Genomic DNA, 20,757 nt, shown 5'->3' on the forward strand with positions numbered 1-20,757 from the left:
AATCTGACCTCAGGTGCCTTCTCCATCCTGTTAAAGCCCATCATGAAGCTGGTTCATGAAGTAGCAGGTTCTGCCTTCCGCTTCACAGCTGTGCGTCTAGGTCCATTTTGCCTCCTCTGATTTATTTTTATTATTATTATTATTCATTTGTTTCTGTAAGCATCTTGCAATCTTCCTTTCTGAGGGAAGAAAAGCTGTGCAAAGCTGAATGGCTGAGGACTGCACTGTAGGGTTTGTTCCATGGAGGGCTGCTGGATTAACGCAAATAAACAGGGACTTTTAATACGTCAGTACATGCGATGGCTGGCAAGAAAACACAGTTTGATCTGACTTCATAGTCAGACTTGGTTCTTTCTGGACACTGTCTTTCTACAGACCCCTTCCTTTCATTGTGCTTAGTGGCTTTTCCCTGCCTCTAAACTCTTAAAAAGTAAAGGGTTTTGAGAATGTAATGGAAAATGATCAGAATCATCCCGGAGCACCCAACTGTTCATTGTAATACCAGTAGCTTTTGGAGAGGTGGGGGAGGACAGCTTTGATGAAACAGTGCAACTCTTGATTATTCCAAACTATTTTCATCTTCTGCACCTTTCAGTAATGTGGTTCTGTAGATCTCCTGTAAAGATAGTAGGAAACAATTATATCTATGCCTCCTGGTGTTGCAAGAGAAAAAAAAAATCAGAAATTTACCAAAACACTTTGATTTTTGCTAGATTAAATTTTTATTACATCCAGATATAGAGCAAAAAGTATCCATGTTAAGTAGCTACACAAGTGAAGGGACTAATGCAAGGTTGTTGTAAGACATTTTATTTTCAGCCAGCACAGAAAGGAAGAGAAGGTTTTGAAACAGTGTTCTGTCCCTGAAAATGCCTGTAGTGGAACTTGCATTATCCTAAAAAACATCTTGTTTTGAAATTAAGGATTTTTCTCACCAAACTGTTGGCCGTTTTTTCTTTTTCTTGTTGGTAAGGGAGTCATAGCCTTTTGGCACACACAGCTGTTGCTTGTTTATCAGGTCTTTTGCAGTTTCAGCCATTAAGCAAGTGCAAGCTGCAGCTGAATCTGTTGATATGAGAATTGTGCAGTGGCACCACTATCTGGGGACAAGGGCAAATGCCATATAGAAAGACCTATAGGCAATTACTTTAAAAAAAAACAACAAAAACAAACCAACAACAAAAAAGTGAAGTTACATTTGGTTCTTTTTAGAGAAAGGTTTCAAAATTAAGTGAATGAAATAATGAAAACAGAAATTCAAGCAGTAGGCTGCTGCATGGTCAACATCTTTCTGCTAGTTTAAAAGGGTTCCTCAGCTTGATGGGCTGAGCTGCGCTGCCCTCCATGGGTGTCGGCATCTTGACCATTGGCTGTAGCTCCATCCAAGAGCTGTCTTGCTTCAACACCCTGCTAAAATACTTGGGGCTGACTGTCTGCATTTAGGAAATAGGGATCCTAACACACTTGTAGTATCATATAACTTCCAGGGGCCCTCAACTTTATTTCCTTTGGCAAAGCTGCATCTTGGGAAGAAGCTAAAAAGTCAGCTTCTCTGTGTGAAGGTGTGCTGAATTGCAGGCTAAAATAGTGCTTCAATTAAAGACATGAGAAATTCCTACACATTTTAGGAGCAATCCAAACTTGCTGCTCACAATTTTATATCACATACATTTGTTATTTTTTATATTTAATAAAGCCTGGTTTTCTCTTGAAATTAGTATCTGTGCTTAATGTATTTATTTCAGTACAGTCAGTTTCTGGTCGTCTTGTGAGTGGGGTGTGTTTGCCTTTATATGAGCAGCTAGTGTCCATGCATGAAGGTTCCTGCCTGGAGTCTTGTGGCTGCTCCAGGAGGGCACGAGTCTGCAGTAGTGTCCCTGAGCCATCCCTCAACCCTTTGGCAGTCCCTGAGATGCCCTGCAGTGTCTCAGGTGGCACCAGACACCTGTGTTTAGGTAGCTGAATCACAACCTGGCATTCGTGTATTGAAGGCACTGTGATGTAACATTTAGTTTTGTCATGTGGTATTTTTGAGGATTTTGATGTCTGCAATTATAGTGTCTGTTTTCATATATGTGGATTAATTATTCCTTACGCCTCTGTTTATGGGGCTCTATCGCTTCTGCACTGCATCTCCGTTCTCTTCCTTTCTTTTCTCTGCCTCCTCCACAGAAATACATCTGACATACTCTTGGGTTTGGTATGGCTGCAGGGATGATTACACCATGACAGCATCTAATTTAATAAACAATAAAGCCGCTGGATTGTGTATGTAAAGTTTGCCAATGGAAATAATGTTATCTGTGTGTTTTTTATCACCCCCACCACCAGCAGAATGTACAGGTGTGGCTTTGGCATTTCTAACCTTTGCATTAAGCATTATTTATTGCTCAGAGCCACTGTCTAAGCTGTTTTAGGTGGACTTTCCTGTCTTCTTAACTGATTTGGTTAATGGTTTGATTTTCCTAGTTACTGAAATGCTTAAATAACTTCAACCTCTACCATGGAAGCACTTAAACATGTAAATGTGTGGGAATTAGTTATACGGGTATAAACACGTCTCTCTGTGTAGCCACATGTGTGTCTCCACACTAGGAGACACAGCTATGTAATTGTAGTGTATATAAGTTAGGCTTAATCAAAACAAGAGCAATGTAGACTGCTGTGTTTCTCATACTAAATTCTATGCTCAGAACACCCACATCTTTGTTGCCTCTGTTGTGTCTGCTCTCACTGCTTTTCTCTATTGCTTTTCTCAAAGAATTTATAATCTAGGATGTTAGCCTGGAAGTACCATTTTTGGTCTAGGTCTAGAGGAATCTGTGAGCAGGTGAGCTAAGTAGTAAAGCAAAACACAAATATTCGAGAAGAGTATAATGAATGTGTTATTGTGTAGCCGGCCTTGCAGCTTCACTCGTTGCAATTAAAGTCAGCTTTATAGGAAAGGAAGATTATTAGGGCAGCCAGAGTGACCCTAGTTTGTTGTCCTCATGGTGCATTTGTAGTAATACTGTTTCCAATGAGATTGCCTGCTGCTGTGCACAGAGAAATGTAGTGCTTAATTAAGAAACAGGCCATCAGCGTCTCCTGTTCCTCCTCAGTTCAACATGTGTCCTTGGGCTGTATTTTCTGCATACTGTTTCAGTCCTGTTCTGAAGAGTCATTCTTGCATGCTTTCTTTGCAGCATTCTTTAGCCTAGTACCTTCTTGCTTCACTCAAAGGAGCTCAAAAAAACAAAGCAGGCATGCTTAATGGTAGTGTTGCACAGGGAATCCAACATACGCTTTGACAGAGTTTGTTTCTCCAGGGCAGCCCCCATCTCCCTTATCTTTCTGCAACTCAACATGAGCTGGCCATGTGCACTTGCAGCTGAGAAAGCCAACCATATCCTGGGCTGCATCAAAAGAAGCATGGCCAGCAGGTCAAGGGAGGTGATTTTCTCCACTCTTGTCAGACCCCATCTGCACTAATGTGTCCAGTTCTGTGGCCCCCAATATACAAAGGACACGGAGCTGCTAGAACGATTCCAGAGGAGGACCACAAAGGTGATCAGAGAGCTGGAGCACCTCTCCTATAAAGTCAAGCTGAGAGAGCTGGGGTTGTTCAGCCTGGAAAAGAGAAGGCTCGAGGGAGATGTTTTAACAGCCTTCCAGTACCTGAAGGGGGCTACAGGAAAACTGAGGAGGGACTTTTTACAAGGGCAGGCAGCAATAGGACAAGGGGGAATGGCTTCCAAACTGGAAGAAAGGAGATTTAGGTTAGACATTAGGAAGAAAGTCTGTAGTGTAAGGGTGGTGAAGCACTGGCACAGGTTGCCCAGGGAAGTTGTGGAAGCCCCCTCCAAGGAAGTGTTCAAGGCCAGGTTAGATGGGGCTTTGGGCAACCTGGTCTAGTGTCCCTGACTACAACAGGGAGGTTGGAACTAGATGTTCTTTAAGGTCCCTCCCAAACCAAACGATTCTACCCCTTCCTCATCCATTAGACTTTCTCCTCCAAGAGATGAAACAAGGGTCCCATGGCTAACAGCGTGCTATGTTGTACAACCCCGGCTTCGCCCCAGATTGCATGCTGCCTGGATTGAGGGTGCTGTGGACAAACTGAAGGTCACTGAAGACCAAGTCTAATGAGCAGAGAAAAGTTTGGCAGTGACAGTTGCATCTCTAATATTTTACATATTTTAAGCTGTGAAGCTTGTTTTTACTACCTTAGGTTGTTCTTTATATGTGTATGTTTTTGCTTTATCTGTGCTTATAAGGCTTTAAAAAAGCAGGCAAACATCCTTTCCACCTTCCCTAGAAAATTTGTGTTGTGACAGTCCAAGATCAAGTTCAGCAGCAGGGCTGAAACCTGTTAATGTTTTACAAGCTTCTGCTGCAGCAAATTTTTGTCCTCTGTATGAACTGTGCTTGAGAATGATGCTATGAACTTTGCTAGTGATTTTTGCCAGTATTTATTGAGAGCAGAGGAGCAAGGATGTTTGGGAATACTTTATTCCATTCCAGGCTCTGGAGGACTGTTTTCTGGGGACAGAGACTAACCATAGTTAACAGCTAAAGGTTTTGGAAGCACTTCCTCTTTCTGAATTGTATTCATTAATGAGCAACTTTTACTTAAGCTTTAATGTAGAAGTGGCCTCCTTCTCTCTTGAGAAGCAGCCCCCATAGGATCCTCAGTACAGCACACAGAGGCTACTTCATGCCACCGCTTGGCTTTATGGGCTGCAATGTAGGAGCTTGTGCAACTCTTGCAAAGGGAAGGGCAAGTGTGTTCTTGTCCTGTCTATGGAAACGTGTTGTCCTCTCTCTTAGAGGAAGCAGCAGGTAACAAAACAACATAGACAGGATTTCTGGCTAAGTAGCCAAAGTTGTGAAGATCTTGGATAGCTTAATTGTTATGGTTGCATTGCCCTGGTTGTTGTTTACAGGGGCACAGGCTCCAGGCAATAAGTTGTATGATGCATGGTTCCCAAAGTAACATTCTGGAAAGGGGCAGAGTTAGTGATACCACAGCACTTCTTACATAGCATGCTCATTTTGCTGATAGTTTTGTAAAGGATTTCATGGAGAATCTCAGAGTGTTCCCTAATTTTCAGTGATACGTACATGGAATTTTGATGCTGAGCCTTCTCCAGGGTACAGAGGAAATACTGAGAGCTAACAGTGGTTTGAATGTAGTTCATGAAAGCTGAGGGGCAAACTTGATGTACAAAGGAATACATCAAAGAATTTCTGCCATTCTGAGGTTTTGTTGTTGAGTGTTTTGGGGGGATTTTGGTGTTTGTTGTTTTGGTGGGTTTTTTTCAGTGGCCAGATTTTTTGAAAGGGAAATGGCTCTCATAGCTTTTTTGAAGGTGCTTTTTAACAGGGTTCTCTCTGTGGAGTCTGTATTTACAGATTTATTGATAGGACTTTGAAGATGAGTTGCTAACATATCTTTTTAAGAAAAATTGTCAGGCTTAAAGGAGAGCGGGTTGGAGCTAATACATTTTTCCTTTTTACTTAAACATGATCCCAAGACACAAGTTCTACTTTATTACTTTATTGCTGCCTGCAAAAAGGTTCAGTGTTCTGAATATATAGATTATCATGGCCTTTGGGATGTTGTTCCTTCCCTGGTTTAGCTACTTTCTGGCTTTTGGTATCAAATGATAAACACTCTGGTTCTGCTCCTGTCCTCTATTATCTGTACTCACAGCAAACCTGACCATCTTAAACATGATTAAAATATCATTCAAAAGTTATTAGCTAATTATGACGCAAAGTACTTAATTTGCCATTGCACCCTAATAACTTAAAGGTACTCCTGATAACTTGGTAATAAACGTATCATAAGCAAAAGGACACGGTTGCTACTAACTTAATAGGCAGCTTCCCTCAAGATAAAACGTAAATAACATACCTCAATGAAATTGGATTCCAGCTTAGGAAAATTATCTTGGCAAGCAAAGAGAATATTTGTTAATTTTTCTGTGAAATGTCATAATTGCCAAGAGAAGTTGGTTACAAAAAAACAGAGATGGAGAAAGTATTTGCATGAATAATTGATTTAACATTTCATTGGTTTAAATGTCTTTTAGGAAAAATGCTTTTGATATGCACTGCAAAAGGAAAAAGTTTTTAAGGACTTATCTGTGAGATACCAAACACTGTAGGAGATGTGGGGCTTAAAGGTTTGCAGTTTGCTCTTTGGTAGATCCAGTGTGTGGGTGAGCCTGAAAAGAAGAGCAAGGAGAGATACAATTGTAAAGCATAGAATGATGGTGCTCAGGCTGTGACTACGGAGCAGAGGGTGTGCAGGTGAGCTGCTGCATGTTGCTGCCCTTTGCCTGATGTCCCGACAAATGGCTGAAGCAAAACAGCTCTCGTGATGTAAGAGAGCTTGCACCAGGTATCTGCAGCCTCTGCCTTTGCTCCAGGACTCCTAAGTTGGCATGTTGGGTAGGTCCACCAGAGCGCTGGCTGTTCGGAGAGGTGTCTCAAGGTCCTAGAGGAAGAGGGGGGCTGTGATACCACTCTGTAGATAGCAGTTTTGGCTGAGGGACTGCAACATTTAAGTTTTGTAGTGATGGGTCTTGGTGGTAGCAAAAGGACTTAAGGCAGTGCTTGGTATCTGGAGACAAGCAAAACTGTGAGTGTGAGGGATAGGCAGGATGTCTTGGGGAGTGTCAGCAACTTCAATGTCTTTCAGATGGAGGAACCTCACTGTGCCAAAAATGAGGGGGATTGTGGAGGTGAGGGCTTTGGTTTGGGGTGAGGGAACAGCTGCAGAGCAGAGGACAGACCCCTCTCAACCACATCTGAAACCTGTAGCGTAATCTAGAGGTTCAGGAGGTTTGGCTGCCACAATATTGAAATTGCTTTTAAAACACTTACCTGCCCAGCCTTGTGTGAAAAGACACGGATTTAGGTGCAGCCTGTTCTGTTATCTGTCTGTATCTCTTTGGTATACCAGAGCAGAGTGAGAAGGTACATGGTAAACAGAAACTCCCTGGCCCATCGTCTGTACTCCAGGGATAGTGCTCTCCTGGCCTCACCCTGGCTGCTGTCATGCAATGTGGGAATGTGGGAGATGGTTTCCATCTGCCCACATAGATAGTTTCCTAGCCATGAGTCACCAGCTCTTGACATCCCATCCCAACTATTTCTTTCTTTCTTTTCTAAATTGTCAGTGTTTCTACAAGAGCCATTTGGGTCTGGGTGAATGAGAGTCTTGAGTTTGGGAATGGGCGTTTGAACATGCCAGGAGAAGGCCGTGACAGCACCTGTATTTTTTGACCACCTGCTGTTGGGCATTTAGGCGCTCAGCACCCACCATAAGGCTGTATATATGTCAACCAGTATATGAGGTACATCAGGGGAGTTTCTGTACTAGCCGTATTTCGTAGTGCAATTATTACTTCTGGTGTGATTATCTGCTTAGCAGGAAAATACAGTTTTTAATTTTTCTTGGAAATCCTTTTCAGGCAAACAGAGATTAGGGTGTTGCTATTGGCTTCTGGAGGCCTAGCCATAAATTTTTTAGTTCACCCCAAAGTTTCCTATGACCCACATACCCTCTTTTGTTCAGTTGTCATTTAGTTACATATCTCATCATCTCCATGTGCATCTGTGACATAGAAGGCTGTAGATAGCTCTCATGTAAGTAGCATTCCTGCAATACAACTACACAGTGTTGTGCAATTTATTCTTTTCCAGTTAATGTGTCAGTTTGTCCACATGCATTAGATCCAATGGCTATTAGTTAATTTTGTGATATGTCTGATTTGCTTTTCTCTGTTTCTGGTGCTGCCTCTGGTCAGGCAGGTTATAGCAAATCCCATGATGATTTTCTTTTTTTCCTCTGATGCATTATGAGGGAGGTGATACCACCTCATTCATAACTTCAGATCCTTCCCATCTGTTCCTCACATACTTTACTCTGCATTTAAGGCTATTCACCCCTTCTTGTCTTTCTCAATCTCTTTTAAATGTTTTATTAGCCCACTGAGCTTGCCCTTACCTTTTCTTTCACTTCCATGCTCAAGTAACAAACTTAGATGGTTGAAATTATCTCCATGTAAATGGTTCAGTTCTTTAATCTTCAGCAAATATTTTCACAAAAGCTTGACATCCCTCTACTCAGTGTCTGGGATTTATCTGTTCTTTAAAATGCCATGTAACATTTTCTTTTAACTCTCATAAGAACTGGTGTTTTAATACCTCCTCCTGTACTGTCTTGCTCTGTCATTTTGGTGCCTATATAAATACCTTTTCTGTAGAAGGTTTAATGAGATTTTAGGTTTTAATACATTTTTTCCCCTGTTACCTTTGCTTTGTAATAATTGTATTCATGCCTCTTCTGATAATGTAGGAACTGTCTGTGCCAAAGAATTCCTGAGACTCATGGACATGGAACCTTAAATTAAATGTAAGGAGGAAGAGATAAGAACAAATTATAATAGCACTGAGAGCAAGAGATTACAACAGAATATTTGGTTAAAATGCGGTTTTCATAATATATGTTCCTGAAAATTGCAAATGTATTCTGTTATATCATGTCTGGGAGCCAACTTTAGTTATGTAGAGTTATAAAGAACACTAGGTATTCTGTCACTGTGGATCCAAATGATGTGAGGTATTCAAAGAAGAGCAGCAGGTTGTTACTCTTAAAGTGGTCCTCTGAAAAAAGATTTCTCTGCTCAGATAGATGCCATTTATTCTTGGCATGGATCCCTCTTGAAATGTACTAGCTTCTAGGGGACAGTGCAAAATTATATAATTTAGACATACGAGGAAGTAAAATTAAATAGCCATGAGATGAGCATACCATTAAACAGATCTAATTTATAATGGGCTCTTATGCAAATTGCCTTTGAGCACTTAGTAAAAGAAAATGAAAAGAAATTAATAAGCACAATGTGGACTGAAAAGTCACAGAGAAAAAAAAAAAAAAAAAAGTAAAAGCCTATTCCAGCTCACTCTCTGCACACCCCAGAGTGTTAAATAAGCATTCCCATTAGTCACATAAATATAATGAGGTGATAGGAAAACTTGCATTCACTTAGCCTTTTAAGGGCCAAACCCCTTCTCACTTTGCCACAGTGACTCCAATCAGGTGAGTAAGATTTCAACTAAAATACTTTTTTTTTCTTGCCATGTAATTTATTATTTGGAGAGAGAAGGATGTATTTTCATGAATGCTTTGCCCTTTGCCAGCCACTGAATATGTGACCTTGGGGGAGTTCCAGGCAGTTGCTTGCCTTGCTTTTAGCACGGGGTTGCGGATGCCAGGGCATCGCTGATGCTCTTCCAGCTGTGCAGTTCCCTCTGCTGGGCCATTAAACACCAGGAGTTTTCTGCCCTTTTTTTTTTTTTTTTTGTTCTGCAGAAGACACAGAGAGTGGGGAAAGCTGACAGCTTAAAACACTCAAAAAAAATGTTTATTGCCATAAAACTTTCTGGTTTGAGGTTTTGTCCTCTGATAACAATAATAATATGAGAAATAACGTAATTAATATATTCAGTAATATGGAATCTGTATTTTCTTAGGAAAAAAACCAACAACAAACAAAAAAAAACACAACTAGTTTTATTTCTACCTTAGACTGAAAGTAATGCAATATTCTGCATGCTTGTAGACATCAAGACTTGCTGCTTTTCCAAGTTCCTTGTATCTCTTTGATTACAAAAGGGAAGAATTTTAGCTCTGTCCATTGATGCTGCTCAAACACTCTGAAGAACCATGTAATTTTTCTTAGGGTTAAGTTGTGCAGTATTTTGTTTATTTAATTAATATTGGCCATCTTGTTCCTAATTATTGCTGCTTTCTCAAATTCTCAACTGGGGCAGAATCTAATAAAGGGAAGTCTTTCTTTTTATGTGTATAATAATATATATAAATATTTATACACTGAGAGAGGCAAGTTATAAACACTTACACTGTGTGTACAGTTTTGCTGCAGACTGAGTATATTTTTATACTTGACAAGCAGGACTAGTTTCTGAAGAACTTAAAAAATCCTGTAAGCAATGTCACCTTCCCGTGCTAGCTCTTTGGTCTAGAAATGCTGGTCTGGGAGTGCTGGTCTGCGGGGAGAAAGTTCCCTGCAGTATTTTATGGAAGTAAACATTGATGTTTTCCATATCCAGTTGTTTTCTTCTCACTAAAGCCAGGCTTTTGGCTTTACCTGTTTTGTGTTCTTAAAGTAAAACCAGATTCTCTGATGGAAGCTGAGTTTTCCACTGATTGTATTTTCAACCCTTGAAGCATTTGATTTCTGACAGCAGAATATGAAACTTAAAGCCATAGACATTAATTATTACCCATTGGAGGTCGCACTTTCAACCCATGGGACATTAATTTTCACGATATACAGAAAATTCCAGGCTGATAGTTTTAATTAAATATTTCAGAAGTGCATTTTCTTGTAAATGGACTAGATTTTTTTATCCTTTACCCTTGATGTTTGGCTAATTCTGCATATCATTACCAGCTTATTTTGCAAGCTTTCTATGAGGCACTTTCCTGTTTGGAAATCCATTCTGCTGTAACATATTTGTAATTTTATTTATTTTTTTTCTAAAAAAAGGTATCTTTGCCAATCATTGGCCAATGTTGTTAAGGAGGAGATAGGCAAAAATATCACTCAGGTTTTCTTGGGAAGTGAAATTACAGTAAACATGCCTTAACAGCCCCTTCTCATGCCAGCAAATTGAAAACTGACGTATCTTAAGCATTTATAATTGCAGTACGAGACCAAGCAGGAGGAGCAGCAGAGCTATGGGTGACAGGCAGGGTGGTTACTCAAATTTTACTGTATAGAAAACCTGCCAAGCGAGGCACAGCTGAGAGCCTGCTGCTGTGCTTCCAGGAACCCAAGAGTACAGAGGGAAGCTGGAGAGTGAAGGCGTTGGTTGATCCTTCCCCAGATCCTGGCATAGCCTAGCCTCCTCTCCTGATGGGTGTAGCAAATGCAGCTTAGGAAAAGAACCATGTTGCCAGATTTGCGTCCTGTATTGTCTCAAGTCTCCCTGGAGGCCATATGAAGGAAGCTGGAATCTTATTTTTGAATCTGAAAAGGAAAGAAGGCTTTAATTTTGTTTACAGAAGTCTCTCTGTTGGGTATCTACCCTTCCAAAGCTGTTTTAACATGTGGAAGTTCAGTTGCGTATTATAAAGTGAGCCTGCAAAGGGAGAGAAAGGGAACCGGGACTTTGCAATTCCTTGGGTTTTCCTGCTGCTGAACTCAGCAGTGCACTAAGGGAGTGTTTTCTCTGAAGTCTTGCAGCCCAGACCCAATGTCTTTCAGGTCCCATGTAACACTCCAGATGGTTGTATTCTCTTGTCAACATTCTGATTTTGTCAGAAGGCTGCTTTCCCTGATACTGTCTTGTTTTTCTCCTAAACAATTAATAAAATGAAGACAAAAAGCCTAGAGGTTTAAAAATATGTAATTATGGTAGTAATTTAGAACTAGGAAAATGCTGCAGAAACCAATTACTGTTAAACATTTCAGTAATGACTGACTTGGCCAAATATATATGTTTTCTGTGTGAATTCCATTATAGATTCCAAAACAACATGCTTGAGTAGAGGGGAAAATTAATTCTAAATGCCAAGTGCATCTGTACTAGACATAAATGTTGCTCATCCACCTAGTGAACAGGAACTTGTATTATATGGCCTGTCACAGCTTAAATTTTGAGCAGCAGGGCAGGCAGTGTTAAGTATCTGAGGAAAAAAGCTTGAATTATTGTGAGGGATGGCTTTGAGAAAAAAATATATTGAACTGCATCATTCTGCAAAATATGTCTCATTTCTTATATGTTGTGAATTTCATGCAGCTTAAACTGATTCAGGCATTTCCTCCAGAATTTTCAATGGCCAGCTGAGATTAATGGGGTTTTATTTCTTTTCTGGTCTTCAACTCTCCCACCTGGTGAGAAAGAATAGAGGAGACTTGTATTCTGTTCACAATTATGACTGGGTGTACTACTGAGGTCCCTGCTGCGGGACATCACTCTGAACTCCCTTTGGGTTATTTTCAAAAGAAGTGTGTATGGCTGTGGGTGCAACCCAGCGCGTGGTCATCTTGGGCCCTGTCCCTCTGCAGTTCCTCAACACCCCACCACAAGCAGAAATACAGGCTTGGTGGAGAATGGATTGAGAACAGCTCTGAAGAAAAAGACTTGGCAGTGTTGGTTCATGGGAAGCTGGACATGAGCCAGCAATGTGTGCGTGCAGCCCAGAAGTCAGCCTGGCATCAAAAGAAGCATGGCCAGCAAGTAGAGGGACATGATTCCCCTCTCTTCTCTGCTCTTGTGAGAGTACCTGGAGTACTGTGTCCAGTTCTGGAGCCCCCAAAACAAGAAGAACATGGAGCTGTTGGAGTGAGTCCAGAGAAGGGACAAGAAGATGATCTGAGGGCTGGAGCACCTCTTCTGTGAAGACAGGCTGAGAGAGTTGGCGTTATTCAGCCTGGAGAAGAGAAGGCTTCAGGGAGAGCCTATAATGGCCTTCCAATACCTGAAGGGGCCAGCAGGAAAGCTGGGGAGGGACTTTTTTAAGAGCATATAGGTATAGAACAAGAGGTAATAGATTAAAACTGGAAGAGCAGAGATTTAGTTTAGACATTAGGAAGAAATTCTGGGTCATGAGACATCAGAATAAGCTGCCCAGGAAGGTTGTGTCTGCCCCTTCCCTGGAACTGTTCAAGGCCAGGTTGGATGGGGCTTTGAACAGCCTGGTCGAGTGGGAGGTGTCCCTGCCCATGGCAGCAGAGTTGGAACTAGATGATCTTTAAGGTCACTTCCAACCCAAACCATCCTATGATTCTACTGTGCTGGTTCCTGAAACAGATGGCTTATACTGGGGAAAAACCCCCACACATGAGTGAGCCTTTTCATTCAAATAATGAAAATGCAGAACCTGAAAAATATTGCAGAATATAACATCAAGGTTAGAAGTCATGTCCAAAACCATTGGTTGTGTTTCAGGAGGAGTTTCTGTGTGATGTATCACAAGTGGGCTATTTTGAGATTGTTTTGTTTACAGTTCTTGAGGGAGCCAACACTGGAAAGAATCAAAAAGTACTTCCACATCACACATGCGGAAGTGTGAACAGGCACACAAAATTAAACCTTCCAGTCACTCCTGATGATTTCACTGGGAAGCTGCCAGTGATTCAGGAGCATTTTGCAAATGCCCCAGTGCATGTACTTCGTGTTACTCTGGTGTGGTTTTGTTCAGAGTTCTCGGCCATTCCAGCTGCTCTAACGAAAGCAGATTTGAGGGGCACGTGTCTAGAAAATGTGTGTACCCAGCAGCTGAGGTTGCAAGAACCGTTGGCAAGCAGAGGCTCTCCAGGTGGCTGCGTGACTAGTGCTCAGTGGGTGGTCTCTAAAAACAGAGGCATTTTTCCTGATTATTTTAGAGTGTGCTAATTGATACCTGCCACAAACAGTTCATTTTTACTATGAAATTGTTACCTCGCATTGAAATGTTATAAACTTTGCATCTCCAGCTGCATATTCCCACAACAATCTGCCTCCTCAGTTGTGCCTGTCCAAGCACTGGTTGCAGTAAATAGCATCCAAAAAATGCTCTGAGTTTAAAAACAAACAAGCAACAAGCAAACAACCAAAAAAACCCTGTTCATGAGTGCAATTTCCAAATTAAATCAGGTTCACTTGTGCAATTGCCCAGAATGCAGAATTAAATAAATCGAGGGGGTTGGTGTATCTGGGGGGACAGGATCTGCTGATGGGAACTATCAAGAGGGATGTCCAAAATAAGTAAGGGGGTGTCATTACACAAGGTGTATTTGGGCAACAAGACTGGTGTGAGAGTCTCCTGCCCCTGCTGCTTCCCCCCCCCCAGCGGTGCTACTTGCAAGTTTCTGAGTCAGCGCTGGAAAACACTCAGCTTAAATCATGGTTTGGAACCAGCTCTTTTCTTACAAAGCAGAGCTGTGGAGCTGCTTTGGTGATGGCACGAGGGGGTTTTGCAGCATTGGGCTGTTTGAGTGGCTGCTAAGCTGAGATTGGTCTGACCCTGCTGCCCACCCTCTTGTTTCCTCTCCAGAATCGGCCGGCTTTTTGATGGCACGGAGCCCATAGTCCTCGACAGTCTCAAGCAGCATTATTTCATCGACAGAGATGGGCAGATGTTCAGATATATCTTGAATTTTTTAAGGACATCGAAACTCCTCATTCCTGATGATTTCAAGGTGAGATTTCAAGGGACGTTGGTGTTTTGCATGCACCTTGGTAAAGCAAGTATCTGTATCTGGCATGTAGTCGAAACAGAGCTCTAGGTGGGGAGGACTTGCAGGGATGGTGCTTGATTTCAGGTACATGGCAAAAGTAAGCATAGGGTTGCTAAAGTGGCATCTGTCAGCCTTCCCTAGAGTGACATAAAAATTAAGTTTTGCCCTCCTGGCTATAGTGTAATGGAGTAACCTTGCCACGTTTGACCTAGGAAATTAAATATGGTAGGATGCCGATGGAGGCAGAAAGGATGTTACAGTCTGGAACCAACTGTTTGTAAGCTTTGCTGATTGCTTGTCCTCTCATCCGCTTTTATGCTTCCCCTCTGATTGCAGCAACTCCAGCTTCCACTCCCATGCTGAAACACAGAGAATGGTGTGGGAATCACAGTATTGACAAAATAAACTGCACACATGGTAATATTTGAGCATTAAGTCATAGAATATTTTCTCCCCCAGACTCTTGAATGCATACTGCAAGTTTAATTTTGGAATTATAGAGAAGTCAGGGATGAATAGTTTCACGTTTATTATTTAAACTTTAATAAAGAGCCTGCTTTTTTTCTTCTTTTTAATAACACATTAAATTTGTGGTAGTTTACCACATTAGACATTAGCCTACAGAGGTAGAGCTTCATACTCTGTGTGATGGTTCTGTGTTTATCTGCTTGTAGGTATGTGGGTGTGTGTGCGGTGTCAGCGAAGAGAACACTGGAGACCAGGGTTGCAATCAGAACAGATTTTTATCATGACTTAATGAAGACACATCTACATAGCTGGCTGTGCCACTAGTTCACAGTAGGAAATACAGCAATTCAGATTGAACAGGAGAGGTGGTGGGGAAGAGTTAGAGCAGTTCACACTGTCCAGTCTTTTATCCCTTTTATCTGAGACAGGTTTTCAGGTGTTTGGGTCATATTAGGGGTGATGTTGAGTTCAGAGCCATATTGCAGAAACCTTTGAATCCTCTGCTGTAGACCCAATCTTACTTCTCCCATGTGTGACAAGGGTAGACCTACCTGAAAAATGTAGGAGTTTGGAACTAGCTGATCATCATCATATCCCTTTTTGAAGCCTTAGCATGGCTTTGTGCTGCTCCCGGCACTGGTCCTGAAGGCAGTCAGAAGTACGGCAAAGGGAAAAGCCACCTTCTGTGCAGTATTAAGAAGTTATATATGCAGAGCCTTATAAACCCATAAATATACTGTAGCTGTGCTGAAATTAAAAATGTGACTCCTGGCAAGGTCACCCAACCAACCTGGTGTTCAAAGGGGTTTCCTTTCCAGTTACGCTTTAAGGTGTTCAAAAGATCAGCGCTTAAAGTGAACAGCGTTTCTTGTTCCTCTGGAAATATTTGGATTGGATTAGATTAGATTAGATTAGATCAGATCCGTTTTGTGTTACACATTAACTGTAAGCAGTATTTTGAGCATCATTTAAGCATCCAATTCTCATAAAGTGTTCTGTCTTTAGCTCAGATTCAGGGCCACTTTCCCTGTGTGGTCATTCTGTTCCTCTATCTTCCCTAATTTTCTTGTATTGCTTTTCTCTGTATAAATGTTTTCCAAATGGTCTTACGCTCTTAAAAGTAGAAAAACAAGGGTTTTTTTTTAACCTAAAAAATGGCAGTAGACAGACTCCAGATCATCAGTTCTAAATTGCTTGTGTTCTGACTATACTTAGAAATGTGTTCTCTTTGCTCTGGCATTTGAGATGATGTAGTAAACAATACTGTTGGGGTAAACAATACAAAAATGGGGAGGTATTAAATACTTAATTTTAAAAATGCAGTATTATGTGCAATGCATTATGCAAATATCTGAATCATTTTACACTTAGAACCATCACAGACTCCCTCATTTACATTCGTATACCTGTTACAATGCCTGCTAGTATTGCTGTAAGACGTGATGGATCCTAGTGATGAATACTCTGAATCCTGATCGAATTCTGTTCCATCTGTTCAATGAGGTCATTATTCTATGACATCACTATGGGGATAAAATACAGGCAGAAGTGAGATTTTTGCCTGGATTATTTAATAGCAGGAGGGAGTTGAGCAAGCATAGCCTCTCCCTCGCCTCCCAACCGCTGCTGTACCCAGCCTGTCTCAAGTGGCTGATGGTGATTTTTCACTCATGCTGTTATTTTATTACCCCTTCCTACACAGTAATTAGGAACTATGTCTGAAGGGTTCCAGATCTAGAGCAGCATTAGCCTGAGTAACCGTATACATTAAGCAGTACATTAGCAATGCCTCTTTCTTAATTGTGCACAGTAATATGTGTGTCTTTCAGGACTACAGTTTATTATATGAAGAAGCCAAGTATTTCCAGCTTCAGCCCATGCTAGGAGAGATGGAAAGGTGGAAACAGGACCGGGAGAGTGGCCGCTTTTCAAAGTCTTGTGAGTGCCTGGTGGTGCGAGTTGCCCCAGATCTTGGAGAGAGGATTACACTGAGTGGAGATAAGTCATTGATAGAAGAAGTGTTTCCAGAAATCGGTGACGTGATGTGTAATTCTGTCAATGCCGGCTGGAATCACGACTCAACGCATGTCATCCGATTTCCGCTGAATGGGTACTGCCACCTCAACTCAGTTCAGGTAGGAAGTCACCTACACATTTATTGGAAGGGAACCTACTGACCGGGTACCAAGGGGCTGACCTTCTTCTCTGTCAGTGGAACATTTTGATTAATAAAATCATCTGGAGACTTGGAGCTAGTTATTTACTTCTAGGGGTCAGGGCTGTTTTTTCAACTTAATTCACACAATATCATCACTAAATCTCTTTGTAAATAAACTACAGTAGTGCTAAAAACCTGCTTTAGGAGGTAAATGTTTGCCTTAATATAAGGGAGACATTTGGGGAAAAAAAATTGCATTTGAACACAAAGCAATCATTCAAGCCTGCATCCAGTCCCTTGTCCTGTTTGTTATAAATTGTTTTCTGGGTTGATGAGAGGGCACAAGGACATCTCAAGCCAGAGAGGGAAGATGCCACATCCCCACAGAGCCTAAGTGTGAGGATATAAGGAGCTGTGCCTTCACCTGAAAAAGGTAGTGGAGATACTCTGATTTACCAGAGTCCACAGGAACTTGAAACTAAATAGAAAGATTGGGGGAGCAAAAAGGTGACTCCCTGGTCTCTTATTCTGGGCAGGTTAAGGGAGAGAGGAATTAATGTGAGAAAGAGATGTCTGGACAGTAGCATTGACCAGCTGTTGAATGGAGGGCTGCACTTCCACAGGGGGAGAACACAGTCAGCCTTCCTCCTCTTTCCGACTGAAACAGGACCCGGTGTTTCTGGAGAAGAGAGCAGCCTGCAGCTGCAGAAAAAGATGTCTGTTGAGTCTTAACCCAGCAGAGGAGAATTTGCCTCAGCCCCCTCTGATGCCTCTTGAACTGGGGCATCCTAGGAGGGCTTTTGACCCTTCAACCTATCTGTCAGGCAAGGCATGTAATGTGATGGGCACAGTAGGAGGGAAGTTATCACAGGTGTCATTAAAAACTGGTGTGTCATTTTTCCAGTGTTACTCAGGTCTTCTCCATTCAATAAAGACCTGCCCAATACTTCTGAAATACTTGTCAAAGCAGTTGTATCCTTTAGCAGTTTATCTCTTATCCTGATGTTTACTTTTTTGTCACACAACTAAGAATTACCAAGCATATTTACTGATCTGAAAAATCCAAGTCAGAGTGGCAAAATGTGCACAGGCTTCAGGAGAAATTCTGATCTCATCTAGATAATGCTGCGTCTTCCATTTTTGGGGGACATAAGCATCTCCCAGTGATGATAATAACACGGGGTCGGAGGGGGACTACCAATAGACCCGGAGGGTGAGGTACAGACTAAGTTATATGCCCAGGAGTGGGTTAGTTTCCTGACCAATTGCTACCATCACATTTTTTTCTCAGACATTAATTTTTCTGCTCTATTTTTCAGTGGCTTGCACTGAGACATACTGGGGGGTACTGTGGCTTATGTTGTTAAAAGCTAAAGATCACAATAAGCAGAAATTGCACAGATGTTTTGATGGTTGCTTTTGAGTCTCTTATCCCACCCTCTCCTTTTTGAGCTTTGTTTGCTGTGTAAGTAGCCATCCTCAGGTATTTTGGAAATATTTGCTGACCTGAATCAATACACGTAAAGACATGGCATGTCTTGGTTTGGATATTTTTAAACCACAGCTTGCTTCTCCCCTCACCCTGATTCTCTGCAGTCTTCTGCCTCTGCTTGCACTTTCTGTTCCAACACACATCCAAGCCAATTGGCTAATTGGTGAGATAGCTGGGAAAGTCCTGGTAGGCACCTGTTCCCCAGCACAACCCTAGTGAGGTCCAGTCATGCTGGACAGAGGGTCCCACATCCTGTGAGGAGTGGGAGCATCAGCTCATCCCCCTGGGGCTGGTGGCCATCCCAGCTGACCCTGGTGAAGCCCCAGAAGGGTCTTTGATGGCATGTGTTGAGGGTGTCCCTCTGCCTCACCAGCAGCCATGCCTGACTCTTCTGTTGTTTGTTTTGGCTTTTATTTTTGCCATTTTATTTCCCACTGGAAGCAACACTCAGGTTGTGAAAAGAGAGGCAAGAAAGTGAACAGGTAGAACTCATTAGTCCCATAATTACAGTTAAAAGGTCCCAGGTTTTACCACAGGTAGCTGTAGCCACAGATCTTTGCTGGTCATGGTTGGTTTTTGAGTGTCTAGGAAATACAATGGTAACTTTTCTGAAATGATGAGTGCAGTATCTGCATTGTCACCATTTAACTGAGGTGTTTGCTCAGTATCCCCTGGAGTTTGCTGTGGAATCCTGTGTTTGCCCATTTGTAGTGTAAATTTTCTGAAGCAGAGAATGTGTTTTTCCAGGCATGTTTCTGTAGCTGGAAAAATACTGTAGTTGCTGACAGGTCTGGAAAAAAAAAATTAAAAAAAATAAAATATATATTTCTTCTTACTGCTTGGTGGCCAAAGCCAGCAGAAATCAGTCCAGTACAGTGAAGCTGAGGGAACCCAGTTAGTTCATCTGTGTAACTGCTTCTGTTTCATAGTTGTATCCATTTAAAATCAGCAGTTATCCTCGAACAGCAAATAGTCTGTTTATTCACTTACACATCAACGTTTCTTTCTTCTTTTTTTTGCAGGTACTTGAGAGGTTACAACAGAGAGGGTTTGAGATTGTTGGCTCATGTGGAGGTGGAGTGGACTCTTCCCAATTCAGTGAATACGTACTGAGACGAGAACTCAGAAGGACATCTCGTGCACCCTCCGTCATTCGAATAAAGCAAGAGCCTCTGGACTAAAATGGACATGTTTCTTTATGCAAAAAAAAAAAAAAAAAAAAAAAAAAAAAAAAAAAAAAAAAGGGAAAGAAAGAAGAAAAAAAAAAAAAAAAGGGGGGACGTTTCATGTGCAGTTTGGACTCCAAACAAGTCCTGGAACTAAAATTGAATAATAGACACATTTGTATCGAATATAGAGACCACACCTGAATTCATATGGGAACATTTGGAATAGTAGTAATAATAATGACCTCAAGGTGTAAAAGAAAACACACACACACACATATATATAAAATATGTATGTATATGTATGTATGTACATATATATATGTATGTATATGTCAAAGGGTAGGAAATGCAAGAACAAAAAAGTGGTAGGTGAGGTTGGTGCTGTGATGGCCATTAAGTGTCCTAGGCCTTACTCAGGCCCACCTAACGGTGTACAAGCCATTACCACTGGGGGAATTCCTAGATACTCTTCACCCATTTTCCATTGCCAAACACACTTCCACTTTTTAACGTGTACACGCCTTGACTCAACTTTATTTGCATATGGAGGTTTATGTCTGTCTTTTTTAGAGGTGGATGGGCAGGTGTTCAGGAGACGACCATCCCTTGCATTGGAAAGCTAGTCAACTGAAATTTTAAATGTAGTTTGTACAGAAGTCGCACATTTTTTGTCTGCCCTCACAGATGTGAAAGATTAACTTTTCTTTTGAATGAGGTTTTTTTTTTGTTGTTGTTGTTTTTGTTTCGTGTTTTTTCAAAGGGGGCCAGAATAATTAATATTTGGTAGAGATGCTCTGGTTTGAATCTGCTGCTTTCCTACAATTTTTTTCAAATTTTATAATGTATTAAATACAATAAACTGTTTAAAATAACAAGGGTCTGGTTTAAACCAACAGAAGCAGAGAGGTGGGATTTAGCTCACTGCATGCGGGAGTGAGTTAAAGGCCACAGATGCTGTTGAGGGCTGCTGGTCTTCCTTCAGCACTGTCTTTTTGAGCTTTGTCCCCTGTTGAAGAGAGGCTATTGATCAGACATAAAAAATAACACCAGCTCAGCCCTAAGAAACCCATAAAGACATTACACCTGGTTCTGTAACTTTCAATGGAACAGCAAATAGTTGCATCCATTCCTCTTGACTAAGGAGTCGGCAGCTCCACCTCTCCAAGGCCTTGCCCTGCTGAGTGTTAGTCAGCCTGTTTATTTTTAATGTTGTTCATTTCCCTC

General features: G+C 41.5%; 1 protein-coding gene across 2 annotated transcripts in view; it reads left to right on the forward strand.

Moving 5' to 3' along the window:
* LOC104396924 (BTB/POZ domain-containing protein KCTD1) overlaps positions 1-19,585 on the forward strand; it is a 67,041-nt gene extending 47,456 nt beyond the window's left edge. For both annotated transcript variants that reach the window (XM_010006833.1, XM_010006834.1), the window contains exons 3-5: positions 14,063-14,207; positions 16,544-16,849; positions 19,387-19,585. In XM_010006833.1, coding sequence (XP_010005135.1) covers positions 14,063-14,207; positions 16,544-16,849; positions 19,387-19,545 — 610 coding nt within the window. In that variant the 3' untranslated portion in view covers positions 19,546-19,585. The remainder of the gene's footprint in view (positions 1-14,062; positions 14,208-16,543; positions 16,850-19,386) is intronic.
* The last annotated feature ends 1,172 nt before the right edge of the window (positions 19,586-20,757 follow it).

This window comes from Chaetura pelagica, unplaced genomic scaffold (assembly GCF_000747805.2).
Source record: "Chaetura pelagica isolate M959 unplaced genomic scaffold, ChaPel_1.0 scaffold109, whole genome shotgun sequence".
Classification (NCBI taxonomy): domain Eukaryota; kingdom Metazoa; phylum Chordata; class Aves; order Apodiformes; family Apodidae; genus Chaetura; species Chaetura pelagica.